The sequence below is a fragment of the Peromyscus californicus genome, unplaced genomic scaffold (genome assembly GCF_007827085.1).
Source record: "Peromyscus californicus insignis strain IS unplaced genomic scaffold, ASM782708v3 Scaffold_10__1_contigs__length_136768540, whole genome shotgun sequence".
In the NCBI taxonomy this organism is placed as follows: Eukaryota; Metazoa; Chordata; class Mammalia; order Rodentia; family Cricetidae; genus Peromyscus; species Peromyscus californicus.
Genome location: NW_026294391.1, coordinates 25,735,867 through 25,752,467, shown reverse-complemented (window position 1 = coordinate 25,752,467; position 16,601 = coordinate 25,735,867). Strand labels below are relative to the sequence as shown.

Here is a 16,601-nt window from a genome sequence, read left to right as displayed (position 1 = left end):
AATTTACTCTTTTATACACAGCTACCAGAATCCTCTCTGTGTCCCGGGTACAGTGAAATTTTACACGTTTTGAATTTACTTTTCCCATTGAAATTTCTTGAATGGGCAATGGAAGAAAGTGACTGCATTTTTATGTGACAGAAAACATGCCCTAACAGATGGCCGATTGGAGCCTATGTTTACTAACATGCCTCTCAATGTTTCTCTTACGTGCCCTACTTTCCCTTTGAACAGGGAAGCTACATCCGGGGAGTTTAGAGCCACCCAGCCCCCAGCTAAATTAGATCGTCTCTTATGTGAAGAAAGTGTTGCCTGTAGTTAGATAGAAGTTTGGGGCTACACATGACTGGGTTCTGAGACATAACGACAGACATCATTTTGCTTTATATATTCTCTTCCCCCTCCCCACCTCTTCAAAAGAAAACAAAACCAAAGAATTCTTTTGTTGTTTTGTTTGAGATAGGGTTTCTCTATGAAACAACCATGACTATCCTAGCATCTTCTTTGCAGACCAGGCTGGCCTCAAACTCAGAGATCCACCTGCCTCTGCCTCCCGAGTGCTAGGATTAAAGGCATGTGCTACCACTGCCTGGCTAGAAATCTATTTCTTTTTTTAAAAATATTTTTATTTTATAATTAACTTAATTTCACATATCAGCCATGGATTCCCCCGTCCTCCCTCCTCCCACTCCCCAGCCCTCCCCCCCCATCCACTCCCCATTGCAACCTCCTCCAATCATCCTGAGTGAGGTAACCCAGACTCAGAAAGACAAACATGGTATGTACTCATTCATAAGTGGATACTAGATGAAATCTATTTCTTAACATGGATATTTTCTTGTTTAAATTAAAATTTAGCATAAAAATATATTCAGAGTAGTAATGGTTTAGGACACTGACACTGATTAGTTTTTGCTTTAGATATAAGAATATTCATTTGTTATACAATCGTTGTGGTCCTCCTTAGTACTAAGTTTATGAGAACATGCTTTTCTCTACTCTACCTTTTCTGACCACATCTGTCCCAGAATGGCTGTGATGCCAAATCTATTTCCATGTTGCCCCCTTCCCCTGGTCTGAACATTACTTCCTAGCTTAGAGAATTATCCTGCTTGGTTTTTTTGTTTTGTTTTGTTTTTTCAGCTTAGACAGGCAGAGACTATGGTACACTTCTATGAATCTGTGAACATTTTTCTTCAACTATAAGCATGCAGATAGCTACTACCACCTAGGACAATTGTACTTAATGCCATTCAAGTGAAAGACATCTTCATTTAACTAGTCTTGCAGCTTATGCTTGGAAAACTAGCTGTTTGGGGTCAACAATGCTTGGAAAGTGTGAGCTGAGGAAAACCTTTGCAAAAATCTTAACATTTTCTTTGCAAAACAAAGATCTGGGGAGATTGTTCAGTGGTTAGGAGCACTTCTTTCTCTTACAAAAGCCTCAGGTTCAGTTCCCAGTGGCTCACAACCATCTCTAGCACCAATTCCAGGGGATTCGATGCCTTCTGACCTCACATACACCAGGCACACATGTGGTGAACATACATTCAGAAAAAAATACCCAGACACATAAATCTTCAAAAAAATTTTTTAGTTAAAAAAACCCCTAATTGACTCATTAATAAAATCAGATTGCTGACTAGGTGTGGGGTTTATTTCAAGTTCTATTTTCTCAAGCTCTTTATACACTTGAGATTAACAGAGATAGTTTCCCAAGGTATGCACTTTACAACAGTTTATGGTATACATCTAATCACAATATTGTACCCTCTAGACACTTAGTAAATAATTACCAACAGCCTTATGCTCTTGCCATTCAACATGTCCTTCTAGCCAACATGATTTCTGGCTGATCTAATAAATAATTGTTGTCACCAGGTATGTTGGAAGTCATTATAAGATACTGATGAAGTTAGCTTCTATACATCTTTTCCATGGTGCTATGAAGCCCTGTCAGTATGGTAATAGAGGATCAATTCTAGGTCATGATAGCTTTCAGAACTCTTTTGAAAGAGTTTCTTTCTTCTTCAGCTTTACTCTATACTATCTTTTTAGGCATCGAGCTTGTAATGTCTATAGAAGGGTATTGTTAGATGATGGAGTCATTCAGTGCTACATTAGATTAGAGTAAGTCCCAAATCCACATGGCTCACAAGACTTCATCACCTTCATGCCATTTGACTTCTCTTGAAATGGTCTAGGAAATAACTTGCAGGAGAGTTTCCTGGTTTTGTTGTTAGGCGAGCCAGTGAGGTCTTGTCTGATTGTTCTGTCTCGCCATGAATTCAGTTACAGTTTTTATATCACTCTAAGATGTTGTAGTACCCAAGATACAATAGAACCTTACATCCTATGTATAATCCTTCCTTGTATGGCTCATTTAAATTGAAAAATCCTGACTTAACACCTGTGCATAAAATGTTGCTATAAACATCACAAAGATAATTTGTGAAATAGAAACAAGGTATTTGTATATACAAATGGTCCCGTAAAAGAACCCTTGGTAAAAAGACCTGGATCTCTCAGACACAAATATTTCCACAGTTGGACAAAGGCAGTAGAGAAATAGGGATACAAAGGACAGTAAAATTGTTCCTCAGCAATATCTAGGGGTCAGCTCTTTTTTTTTTTAAGAGATTTATTTCATTTTAAGCTTTTTTTGGGTGTGATGTGCACATGAGTGTGGGTACCTGCAGAGGCCAGAAGAGGGTGCTATATCCTCTGGATTTGGAGTCACCAGTAGTTGTTAACCACCTAACTTGGCTAATGGGAACCAAACTGTTCTTTGCAACATCAGCAAATACTCTTAACCACTGAGCCATCTCTCCATCCCGTATAACTCATTTTTATCATATGATATGAGCAGAGAGTGGGAGTTTAGCATAAGTGGGAATGAATTGGGATGAAAGGAGACAATAAAATGAGCATTTTTGCTTAGGTTGTTTTTATGGTGGCAAATCCATTTTTCTCTCTCTTGCTTTTTGTTCTTATAGTCTAAGATACTAGAGCATTATAAATCAAAGGCATCCTGGGGCATCTTCAGCATCATGAAAGCCTTGACTGGCTGAGATGTCCTAACCCATAAAGACTGTCCTGTATCTCTCATTACAACTTTCCAATATTTGATAACTCACTAACTTTTTCAGCAGATATTTATTGAGTGTCTACTGTGTCTAGGATCTGAGAATGCAGTGAGAAATAACTATTTCAGCTCTCTTAGAATGCATATTTTGATTGTGCTTGGTAGAAGTGGACAATATGCAAATCGGTAACATGTCAGGGACAGTAATAATGAAAAGCACTCAAATGAAGGAGGGGACACAGAATGAAATAAAGGGGGAGATTCTTCCAATTCAGTTATATTTGTGCACAGTACTGAAAGAAGTGAAGCAGGCAGAGGTCATCATCAGGGTAGTGACTGAAGAGGGAATAGCTTGGATATTCTGAGGATGAGCCAGAGAACTAGAGTGGCTGGTGGAAGGTAAGCTGAGCTCAGAAGTGCAGCTGTCAGGGATGGAAAAGTAGCCAGAGATCATGCAGGTGGGGTGAGCTCCAATAGAACTTTAGAGACACTACAATTCTAATTTTATACACCAGGAAACCTTGTTTTCATTCATTTCAACCTTTTAAAATGCAAAAGCACGTGCTTAAGTCACAGACTGTTCAAAAACAGGCTGCACACTGGATGTGGCTCCTGGGTCACAGTTTACATACAGTGTTCTGTGTTACACTTATTTATTTTATTGACGGCATACACCTGTACCTGACATTTTGTGGTGTGTTTGTCCTGGTTTATTACACCCTCACCAGTAGGATGAAAACTTTTCAACAAAGGAGTGTTTCGTTGTCTTGTTGATGGCATTGTCCCAGCCACCACCTTGCAAAGCCTGTCACACAGAATATGCTGAAGGCAGGGTTTGTTGGCTGGTTGATAGACTAGTCTTGGAGGATCCTGAGACAGCCAGGTGAAGCACAACACTAAATGGTCTCTGGCATCTATCGTCACCATGGCTTGCCTGATTTCATGATTTTTATAAAAACCAAAAGCACTTTTTGAGGCAGTGTATTTACCCTGTGATATTTTACTGTGGACATGGTGGGTAAGATTTAGGTGAATATGTCCAAGAATCCTGAAATGTCCTTCTAGTCTTAGGCCATCCAATAGGGTGTTCACTTCTAGAACCCAAAGTTAGAGTGGAGTCACTTTAGCCCATTATTTCAGCCTGATGGCCACAGAAAGTTACACAAAGCAGCATCTAGCCACACAGTGTCTCTGTGCACAACTTAGACACCTTCCTGTCTTTATCTCTGAAAGCCTTCAGATGCCTACCTATGTTTTCATCTTGGGTGATTTGTGAAGGTGTGGCAAATTATGACAAAAATACTCTGGTCAGATACATAGTGAGGTAAGGTGAGAGTATACTATAATTACAAACACCCTCAAAATCTTGGTGGTTCGTAATCAGTACAAATTTATTTGCTGCTTGTACTACACAACTATCTTGGCTCATCCACAGTCAACTCACTATCAGTATGAAGCTAGCTGAACACCCACATCTAGAATGTTCTAGATCACTGTGACCATTGCATGCTCTGACCTAGAAGTGAGCGGCACACATCATGGATGCACTGTCCCATTTAGGTGCAAAGAGCCAGGAGGTGTACTCTTACCTTGGCCTCCAAAGGTGGCATGCTAGAAATATTTCATGAACACTATTAATAACTACCACACAACTTTTGTAATGTTTAATGTTTCCTTGTCTTAGAGCAGTGCTGGAGAATACATTGTCACTGGTTTCCATTATTCCTCTTCTAATGTGTGAAATAATGTGTATTTCACATGGAAACTCTCCATTGGAGATTGGGAACTCCATGGGTGGTGTCGAGGATAAGGCACGTAGAAGAGAGACAGCTTATCTCAGTTGTTCAGGAAACCCTTCCTCCCTGGGAGAAGGAAGGCTGTACATTCTGTTCAGTAAACATTTGTGGAATGTCTTCCATGTGCCAAGCACATGAGTGGAAATGACACTTTTTTATATATAAAATAAAGATGTCTTAGTCATTTTCATGTCTCACCAACCACCAGAGAGTTCACTTTGGCTTGTAGGAAGGATAGTTTTAATGCCTGAAACCGTAAGCAATACTATAATCTCAACAAGGCTTATTTCACCATTGACTGGATCTTATTAAATAACCTTAGCACTGACATGGTGAAGATGAGTATTGCTTTTTGAAAAACCAACATTTAAATAAAAATGATCACAACAGAAAGAAAAATAGCATGACAAATATTTTGCTGTTCTGTTGTGAGTGGAACTCTTTAGGAAGAGTGTAGTTTTGATTGAATGAATAACTTTATTTCATTTTTATTAGTCCTTTGAGAATTTCATGCACTGAGTTTTAACCATATTCACCCCTCCCTGAATTCCTCCCAGATCTATCTCCCTTTCTTACCCACCCAATTTTGTGTCTTCATTTTTTTAACCTATCAGAGTCCAATTTGTATTGACTGTATATTTATGTACATGTGGAACATCTGTCCTGCACCCCCTCCTCCCAAGCAAGGCTCAGGGATAAGAGACTGTAAAAGCCAAAGATAGTGATTTAATGGGTATTTTAAAATCAAGAACACACACACACACACACACACACACACACACACATATATATATATATATATATATATATATATATATATATATACAGAAAGAGAGAGAGCAGGATAAAAACATGAAAGTGGTCTTTGCAATTGCATGCTTAATTCATAAGTACATTGCTATAGGAAGGCTAGGGATCACTGGGCACAGTGTTATGAATGTTGGTGAGGAGGAGAAGGTGATAGGTAAATGTTGATGTAGGACCACTGGATGTTTAGAAATAAATATTTTTAAAGGCTGGTATGTTAGGCTGACTGCCAGTGGCAAGCAGGACTACCTTATAGGAGACCATAATGTTTTGCACAAAGGTCTTCCCATGAAGTTGATTATGCTGTGTTTTGGCTGAGATAGAGTCATAGCAGCTAGTTATTGCCACAATCATGCTGTTACAAACCCATACAAATTTTAGTGGCTTAACACATCAATAGTTTATTCTCACATATATCTCTGTTGGTCAGCTGAAAGTTTGGATCAAGGCCGAAACCTCAGGCTGAATACATGTCTGCTCCACGTGTCTACCCTCCCATTGATGAGTGGGCTGGCAGGAGCATGTGCTTGCAGAGGTGGGAGAAATGTAGAAGCTCAGTGCAATGAGTCAGAATTCATTGTCAAGCTTGTGCTTGCAACATGTCAAAGTCGGTCACATGATCCAACTCCAAGACAGCTGTGGAGAGGCAGAATGGAGTTGTTTGCAGTTCTACTTCATCACAATAAAGGTTTTGAGTTGTTTTTTGGGCCTTGGCTTCTTGATCTTTAAGATCAATGACACTTTAGACAGCTCAGGAATCACCAGCATAAGGCTTGCTCAGAGCACAGTTTCAGAAGGTCGGAGACTATCTTGCCCCTCAAGCCCACCCCACATCCATCTTTCTTCTCATTTCTGTGGCAAGTAGGAGCAGAAGCATTTGAGTAGAACACAGATTTAACATATGTGAAGGGGGGCACAGACATCTCCCCAAATGCTAGATGGCTTGGCTAGAGAGAAAGTCACCAACAATTCTCATCAAATTGGAAGATGGGGCAGTTCTGAGCATCCAAACAAATCCCTTTCCACTGCCTTAAACTACCCAGGCAGTCCTGCACACGCATTCCTGTCTGCATGCACACACATACAGTTTTCTTACATCTGTAGCTCCTTCCTTCAGTAAGCTCTCAGGATTTCTGACTTATCCATTCAAACGTAGAAGCAGAGCAGCGAAAGAGCCACCAGTACCATTAGGCCCCAAAATGAAGAACAGCCTAATTCTATTCTCAGGTGGCTAGGTTTCTGGATTTCAGAGATGTGGCACCAGAGCCATGGTAGTTTCCACCTGCATAACCACAGCCTCAGCAGTCACAAGTGGGCAGTCTCCTCCCTTCCCTCAGTTGGTATAGCCCAAACCATCAGGTGCCAGCTATTCTGGCTAATGCTAGACCCCAAAAGCAAATCACAAAAGGTTAATAAGTAGCATGAGGGGCTGGAGAGATGGCTCAGAGGTTAAGAGCACTGGCTGTTCTTCCAGAGGTCCTGAGTTCAATTCCCAGCAACCACATGGTGGCTCACAACCATCTATAATGGGATCTGGTGCCCTCTTCTGGCCTGCAGGCTGAACACTCACTGTATACATAATAAATAAATAAATCTTTTTTTTTTTTAAAAAAAAGTAGCATGATGTTTTTTTCTACATGAATCTGTAAAGACAGACCTAAGCCCTGAGAAGATACTTGGAAATTTGCTTCCATCTACAGATAACTCATTTAGAAAAAGATAGCTCACAGTTTACCCTGGAAAAGTTGTTTGGGTTTGCTGTGCTTCATTGTATTTGCAAGGATTAGAGTTGCCAAGTCTCACTATTTTAAATCCCATCTCTCTGGTGACTAAGGACTATCAAGGGCCATAAAGCATAAACCTCTACCCCAACTTGTAGGTCCAGATGACACACCCCTGAAAAAGAAAAAAAAAAGCACATTAATTGTATTCCTGCTTTGTACTCTAACCCTTTCCCATTTTTGAACTCCTAGGTTCTCTACTGAGCTCTGAGAAGTAACTTTTTTTTCCAACATAATATTTATATTGACTGTTTTGGAATTTACCCCATCACACTCACTTCCCAGTCCTCCCAGGTCCGCTTTGTGACCTGCCTCCCCTGCTACCCAAATAGGAGAATAAAAGGAACAAGTCCAATTTTTGTTGTCCATATACTCACTGGAGCATGGTCAAACTCCCAGTGGCCAGGGCCTTCAAGAAAACTAAGTTCTTCCCCATTTGCACCGCCACCAGAATCCATCAGCTGTGAGAGCTACACTGCAGCATCCTCATTACAATTGTTAAGAGTTCTCTTCGATGGCTTTCTATGTAGGCTGTTTCTTTTAGAGGGGAGAGCTGGGGGTAGGTTTTGTGTGTGTGTGTGTGTGTGTGTGTGCTTTTTTGCTTTTAGGTTTTTTGTTTGTTTGTTTTGCTTGTTTGTTTTTTGAGACAGGGTTTCTCTGTGTAGCCTTGGCTATCATAGAGTTCACTCTGTAGACCAGGCTAGTTTGAACTCACAGAGATCCCCCTGCCTCTGCCTCCCGAGTGCTGGGATTAAAGGCGTGTGCCACCACCACCCGGCCTGTGAAGTACCTATCATTAACATCAATGGGGAAACCAAATCTGAAGGAAGTTAACCCACACTCAGTCAAAAAGGAGTCGTGCCTTGGTTAAAAACAAGCTTACTTTATATCCTAATTATACTGTGATTGTACTTTCCTTTTTTGTAGGTACAGTTCTGTGATCTAGCACACATACAAATTTGTGTAAGCACAACCATAACCTGGATACTCGTTGTTCCATATCCATGCACTATGTAACTGTCAAAGTGGGACCATCTTTCCAACCTCCAGCAAGTAGCATTTTGTCCTTAGTCATTCCCGGTTTGGTAATAATCATATTGGTGAATACCCTAACTGTCATCATAGAGCCTTCATTCAGTAACTGATGGAAGCAGATGCAGAGATCCACAGCCAAGCACCAGACTGAGCTCCAGGAGTCCAGTTGAAGAGAGAGAAGAGGGATTCTGTGAGCAAGGGGGGTAAAGATCATGATGGGGAAACATACAGAGACAACCAAACCAGGCTTTGGAACTCATGAACTGTGGACCAATAGCTGTGGAGCCTCTATGGGACTGGACTAGGTCCTCTGCATAAGCCAGACAGTTGTGTAGCTTGACCTGCTCAAGGGACCCACTGGCAGTGGGATCAGGATCCGTCCTTGGTACACATGTGGGCTTTTTGGAGCTCAGCACCTGTGGTGGGACACCTAACATAGCCTTTGTGCGGTGTGTGTGGGGAGGCTTGGACCTGCCTGAACTGAATGTACCAGGCTCTGCTGACTCCACATGGGAGGCCTTGCCTTGAAGGAGGTGGGAATGGGGGATGGGTTGGGGGGGGAGGCTGAACAGTGGAAGGAGGGAGGAGAAGGAGATCTGTGGTTGGTATGTAAATTAATAGAAAATTTCTTAATAATAAAAAAAGAAAAAAGAAAATCACATATAAATAAAATAATGCAGTCTAACATGTTGAGACTTTAACCTTTAACCCATTTACCAATAGTTCTTTTTATTAGTGAGTAGTGTGCCATGAACGGCTCATTGAATTACACATGTGTTTTTTGCACCTGTTTTGACTATGATAAAAAAAGTTACTACAAACTTTCATGTACAGAGTTTTGTGCAGTGTAGGCTTCATTTATCAAGTGACAAATTCCCTGGAGTAGGGTTACTTAGCCATATGATGGGCACGTGTTTATAAGAAACTTCCAGAGTGTTGTATCACTCAAAGCTAGTTTTGAGCAATTGGGATCTGTGCTCTTGCCTCTAAAACAAGCCATTTGAGTAGTTAGCAGTATAGTTTATGATAGTAGGCATAGCTTCTTTTAGGGCAATATAATTTCCACTTAAAAGCAAGGGCATGGGGGCGTCTCAGATATTAACTTAGACTCATGAGTCTGGTGTGGCCTAGGCAGATTTCTTGGTAGACAGAGGAAGGAGGACCTTGGGGAGAGCAACCGGGAGTGGAGCATCACAATGTTACTTGCTTATCAAGCCAGGAAAAGTGTAGTGGTTTAGGCCAATCCTTAACCACGAAGGTAAAGACGAAATGTGAGTGTTCCTTGAGTGAAACCAAAGAAGTTGTTAAGAAGTGGAAGGAAGCTAGAACTGTTTGGGATTTATCACCCCAAGCCCACTGCCAAGGCAAATGGGTGACTGTGGTGTTTTCCTGAAATGAAGAGATGGGTTATGAGAGAACTGTGCCCTCAGGTAACACTTCTTGTGGTGATACTGTGTTCCCCAAAATATTGTGTGCCCTAATAAACTTATCTGGGGTCAGAGAACAGAACAGCCACTAGACAGACACAGAGGCCAGAAAATGGTGGCACACATACCTTTAATCCTAGCATTCCAGAGGCAGAGATCCATCTGGATCTCTGAGAGTTCAAAGCCATATTGGAAACAGCCAGAAATGGTGACTAATGCCTTTAATCCCAGGAAGTGAGCCTTTAATCCCAGGAAGTGATGGCAGGGAGCAAAAAGGTAAATAAGGCATGAGGTCCAGGAACTAGAGCCTGGTTAAGCTTTTAGGCTTTTGAGCAGCAGTTCAGCTGAGATTCTGAGGAAACAGGATCAGCTGAGGAATTGCGAGGTGAGGAAGCTGTGGCTTGTTCTGCTTCTCTGATCTTCCAGCGTTGACCCCAGTGCCTGGCTCCAGGTTCGATTTTATTAATAAGACCTTCTAAGATTCATGCTACAACTTCTAATTCCTTCAGCAAATCTAGGGAAAGCAATGTGAAGTGTGTTTCCTCCATAACTCAGCCCAGAGCGCCGGGACATTCCACTTTCACAAACCCGATTTCAGCACACAGACGTTACCACCCAACTTCCTGAAGACAGTGCAGTTCTGCACTCATAGTCTGACCCTCATGCCTCTCAAGAGGTCCTATGACGAACTCAGCTCAGCTGCTCTCTGTTTCCATATCTGCAACGTGAGGGTCTTAAGAGTTCCGGACCACAATGGTGCAGAAAAAGCATTCTGAAGCTCTTTAAGGAAAGCAGCCAGGATGCTTATGGACCAATTCTTTATAGATCCCAGAGCTAGAATAGGGGCCCAGCTACATACCCCTAAGTCAAGATTCTTCCACTTGACATTTATATTTTCCTTGAGATATTTTACACGACTGCCTTTTGAGAGAATGTATAGCTTTCTGTTGAATTCTAGTGGGTTCAGGCAATGCTTTTTTTTTTTTAAATTTATCTTGAGAAATGGACTGTTTGTAATTTGGAGGAATTTGAGAGGCAATTTAGTCTATCATTTAGGATGACAGTTAACATCATCACACTGTTTAAGTGAGAAAATATCACTGTTATTCAGTCTTTTAAAAGCCGTACAAGTTGAGAACTGGATAAAAAGAATCAAATGTGCATGTATGGAATGCCCACAGGCTTTAAGTTGAGTTGTGGAGTCAATACATTTCATACATTCAACAGACAGGGTATGTGAGTAAGGGGCCGGCTTTCAAACTCCAATTCAGCCAGATACTCATGCACATATTCTGACCTTAAGGTATAACACAAAGGAATGCAAAGACTAGGACAATTTTTCAACATGTATCAGCCATTTATCCCGTGCTAATCAGAGTTCTTGTACAGAGCTTGGATATTAACCCAGGTCTTTGAACTTAAATCAGTATTGCTGGGCTCCAAATTACTGGCTCTCTTAAAATCACTTGGGAAGATTTTTTTTTTTGAGACAAAGTCTCATCTATCCTAGACTCACTCAGCACATATTGGAGAATGACCTTGAACTTCTAATACAGTTGAACTTCCAATACCTTCACGGCTGGTTACTGGTGTGTACAACCACATCAGGTTTGTGCAGCTCTGTGAATTCAGGCAAGCAGACTACCAATGGAGCTACATCACCAGCCCTTCCTAAAGAGTTCTTCAGAATACTTTTTATTTTGAACTAATTCTAACTTTATGGAAAAGTTGCAAAGACATACAGAAAGTTGCTGCAAGCCCTTCACTTAGCTGCTACTGAAGCAGACATGGGACTTTTTCCTTTTTCGTTTGAAGTAGTAGTCCAAACCTGTAAAATGGGACTCTGATGATAAGATCCAATCAGTAGTATTTTTTTAAGCTTTTCCTCACATGCATTCAAGGTGAAGGCAAGTCTGGGAACCTCTGCTCCAAATCCTTCTCAAAAGGGAATAAGCCAGCCAACAGCATGGCCATTGCTTGGTGGCCTGTTAGGAATGTAACCGCATGTGGGAAAAAGTTAGTCTATGTATATAGTAACATTTATATGATGACAAAGTAGTATTGCAGAGACCTTCAGCCCCATGCTTTAAAAACTGATTGTTGGTAGCTAAAAATCATCAGAGAATGATGTTATTTAGGAGGAGAATTGCTAACAGTCTTGAATTAATGACAGAACCAAGGCTGCCACTCTAATAAGCAGAGACCCAGGAAGGCCTTTCTCATCCTCTCATTTTGTGGAATCACATTAGAACTATTTTAGATTTTACTAGCACTTGTATCGGAAAATTGGAAGAAATAAAGAACAACTCATTTGGCAATAGTTTGGCAGTGAAAACTATTGAAATCAAGGGTTTAAGTATGCGTTTTGGACACTGTACACACTTTTTGACGTTTAGTTTTGTCCTGCCCATACAGATAACATAAAGTTGATTACACAAAAATCAAGGAGTGTAGAATGCAGATTGGAAAGGGATCCATTTTCAACCCTTCCCAAATGTGTGCCCAGATGAATTACTTGCTATTGTTGACCTGTTGGTATTTCCATTTAGAATTATCAAAATGACTTTTGCCGATTTCTCAGTTATTTCAAACTAGGTTTTCATTTAGCAAAGTAGGCTTAAATAGTTTTGAGTATGTAAGTAGATGTTGTGGTTTTACAAAGAAACCAGTCATAGGAACTATTTAGTCTTAACATCATTCAATCATTTTAATTCAGGCTGCAGGATTAATATTTTATCCTGGGTTTTTTAATCATAGGATTTTTTTTAAAGAAGCCAAAATTGAATTGAGACTTGTAAGACGTATGCACCCATACATCAGCCTTACTTGGGAATAGTACTGAATGAAATTTAACCTCCATAAATATTCTTGCAGCAATGTACAATTTAATACTTTTTTTTTTTTTTTTTTTTTTTTTTTGGTTTTTCGAGACAGGGTTTCTCTGTGTAGCTTTGCGCCTTTCCTGGAACTCACTTGGTAGTCCAGGCTGGCCTCGAACTCACAGAGATCCGCCTGGCTCTGCCTCCCGAGTGCTGGGATTAAAGGCGTGCGCCACCACCGCCCGGCCAATTTAATACTTTTTAATCTAAAATTTTAAAGGGGTTCATGCACAAGTACTTGTACTTATATTATTTCCACTCCTACCTTTCCCTGTCCAATTCCTCCTGTGTCTTTTTCAGACTCCTCAAATTCATAACCTCTTCTTCTATAATTATTGTTATACACACAAGTGGTGTGGACGAACATGCACACCATGCACATACAGACACACACACACACACACACACACACACACACACACACAGCCTACTAAGCCCAATTTAATAATCTTTTTTATAGTATTTGTTAGGCTTCCTCATTAGCTTATTGAAGTAGTGTTGTCAAAACATTTTATCTTGAAGATTGAATGGGATATGAGGTAGCTTTGCCATAGAACTAGAAAGAGGAGATGAATGGTCAGACAAAGAGCACCATTAACAAATTAGCCTTAATGTAGGACCATTGCGTTTAAGAGTTGTCAGGGAAATGAGCAATTAACCAGCTTTGTCTCTAGGGTTCTCAGCTACAGAAGCTGTGGCATGCCACACAAGTTCAGCGTCAAATTCACAAACCCCATCTGTGCTCTTTAAGCTTCCTTCCCTTCTTTGCTAAAAATGTCTTTGTTCAAACTCCAGAGATATACGAGAAACCACCAATGTAATCTCACGGAGCTTCTGAGGCAGCCGTGCTCTCTACAGAGCCACTGGGCTCCCTGTGGCTCTCCTGTTTCAAAAGGTGGTCTTCTTAGCACTTCATACTGACCAACTAACACTCACGCTGTATATCAAGCCTTACAGGCTCTGCTTTATGTCCACTGTATATGCTTTCAGTTTCTTCTCTGTTGGCTCTTTCCCCTAGCTTACAAACATATCTAATACTCTCCTAAATCAGGCAAAAATGTGCATATGTGTTCATGTGCATACTTCCATCTGGACTTCTAGGTAAAACGGCTAAGGTAAATTTAGCCAAGTATGATCACACAAGCCTGAGATATCAGGACTCTGGAAGCTGAGGCAGGAGGATCACAATTTCCAGACCAACCTTGGCTACATAATGAAAACTTGCCTCAAAACAACAATAACAACACAAAAGACATGACCTTGAAGATACATATTTTGACTGTTTTTAATTCATAGACTATACATGGTTAATAAAACAATAGTAAACAAACATGTAAAGCAATATAAATGCTAAATGCCGATTAACTATGAAACCATAAAGTCAAAGTCGCAGGACTGATAGATGTGAGTCCGAGACAGAGAGAGAGGCCATCAAGGTCTCAGCTCCAAAACTGGGGAGACAGCTCAGTTGACAAAATGCCTATCTAGCATGTTTAAAAGGCCCACAGACTAATCTCCAGTGCTGGGGGGAGGGAACTCTAGTAGGAAATGGTCTCCATCGGTTTCGCTGGTTGCATAGTATATGGATGTATGCATCATTATTTCATATAACCAAGCCCCTACTTTTGCACAAGCAGTTACATATTGAAAATCTTTTCTTGGGCTCCCCGAACCCACGAATATACCCATCTAGTCCAGTTGCACTGTATTAGCCAACACAATTCAGGTGCAACCATAAAAAAAAAACCAAGCCTTCAGCTTAAACTAGGAAACAGTAGGGTGCTGTCACAGAAATAGGTTAATAAACGAATCTCTACTGCTTTTCTGTGGCTGCAGTAGCAAAGTACCATAAAGCTGGTGTCTCAGAACAACAAAATCCCGAAGTTCAAGGTGTCAGACTCTCTTGGCATGAAGCATTGCCTCTTCTGCTTTGGGTGGCTTGAGGCAATCTCTGAGTTGTGACCTCATCATGTCATTTCTACCTCCGTCTTCAAATGCCCCCGCTGTGTCTATGTCTTCTCCTGGCTTCTAGGAACCTTGGTCCTTGTACTTTGGGTTCAAGTGACTAATACCTCAAGGACTTGTCCTCCATTATACATGCAGAGGCTCTGGCAGTAAGGAAGTAGACCCATCCTTTTGAAGTCTGCCATTAGACATTGTTTTGCCTAGGCACAGGTGCACATTCAAATATTGTCTAGTTTCTTTTCAGATGGTCTATAGTTTAAACTGCTAGCAACCACAGTTATCAAGGTGTCTTTGTAACTCACTCTTAAACTAGGATTTGTCTTTCGAGCGATCATCCCAGTCAATGTTGGAACGATCTGAACAACAGATCAGAGCTGCTTCTAGTTTGGAGGAGCTGCTGCGTATCGCACACTCTGAAGACTGGAAGCTGTGGAGATGCCGGCTGAAGCTCAAAAGTCTTGCCAGTATGGACTCGCGCTCGACATCCCATCGCTCCACCAGATTTGCGGCAACTTTCTATGATACTGAAACGCTAAAAGGTAGGTTTGTGAGTAAAATGGAAGATTATTTCCTTATCAGGTAGTGACACAGGTACCAATTCCTTCCAAAAGTTTGAACAGGTGGTTATATATCAGAGGGGGAACAAAAGGGAGTCTGACCTTACGGCAAGATGGTTCACTGGGTAAAGTTGGCAATGGTTCTCAGATAGCCACACATGTGCCCCTCCTTAAATAAATAGATGTAATAAAAAAAATTAAACAAATCAGTACTTGCAGGAGTCAGTGCTCTCTTTCCACCTTGTGGGGCTCAGGAATCAAACACAGGTCTTCAGGCTTGGCAGCAAGCACCTTTACCCACTGAACCAACTTGTCAGCTCAAGAATTTTGATTTTTAAATGTCTACTCCACAAAGGAGAATATTCAATATGATTTTGATATCTACATCTAACACAAGAACATTGCAAATTATCAAAATATGTTTAACTCAGGAATTTGAGTACAAAGCAATACAGAAAGACTGCTTTTAGGGAGAAAAAAAACCAGGTTTAATAAAAAACAAAACAACCTCAGGGAGGTTTCAATTACTATGCAGATAGAGAGAAAAATCAAGAATTTTGCTATAGCTTTTTTTTCTTCAAAATCCTGTGGTTTTTATGTAACAGTGAGAAGCATAAATTGCAAGGTGAAGCATAATAATGGGTACTAGTTACTCAGAGAATAACAAAGAAATTTCTTGACATAAAATAATCAATGCTTAGGACTAGAAAAATGGCATGTAATCAGCCTTCTGTATCCCCAGGTCTTCCCCACTCCCATGGGTTCAGCCAATCACACAGGTCAAATACTTGGAGAAATGCATGTGTACTGAGCATAGGCAGATCTTTTCTTGACATACAGTATACTGTAACAACTATTTATATACCAGAAATTATCTAGACATTATTTCAAGTGTACTGGAAGATATAGGTGGGTTATTTACAAATTCTAGCCCAATTATATAAGGAACTTGGTAACCCAAGGATTTGGGTATCTGTAAGGATTCCTGGGACCAATCCTCCACAGATATCAAGGGACCATCATATTTCCAAGTTGATTACTGGGGTAGGGGTGGGAATGGATGTGTAGTGTCTACTTCTGCCACTTTAATGATATCCAGATTGAGATATAGACTCTTTACAAGACTATTATTTATACATACTGTGCCACAGTGAATGAAATGTTTTTAAATAAAGTTGTGTGGCCTTGATTAGATCTTTAGCTCTCTGATGAAATATCAAAACAACTCAATAGTGCTATTGTTAGATTTAGCCTTGTAGATACACACAT

General features: G+C 40.6%; 1 protein-coding gene across 1 annotated transcript in view; it reads left to right on the top strand.

The window, feature by feature from the left end:
* Vegfd (vascular endothelial growth factor D) overlaps positions 1-16,601 on the top strand; it is a 36,923-nt gene that overhangs the window by 1,299 nt on the left and 19,023 nt on the right. The window contains exon 2 of the mRNA XM_052717750.1: positions 15,089-15,314. Coding sequence (XP_052573710.1) covers positions 15,089-15,314 — 226 coding nt within the window. The remainder of the gene's footprint in view (positions 1-15,088; positions 15,315-16,601) is intronic.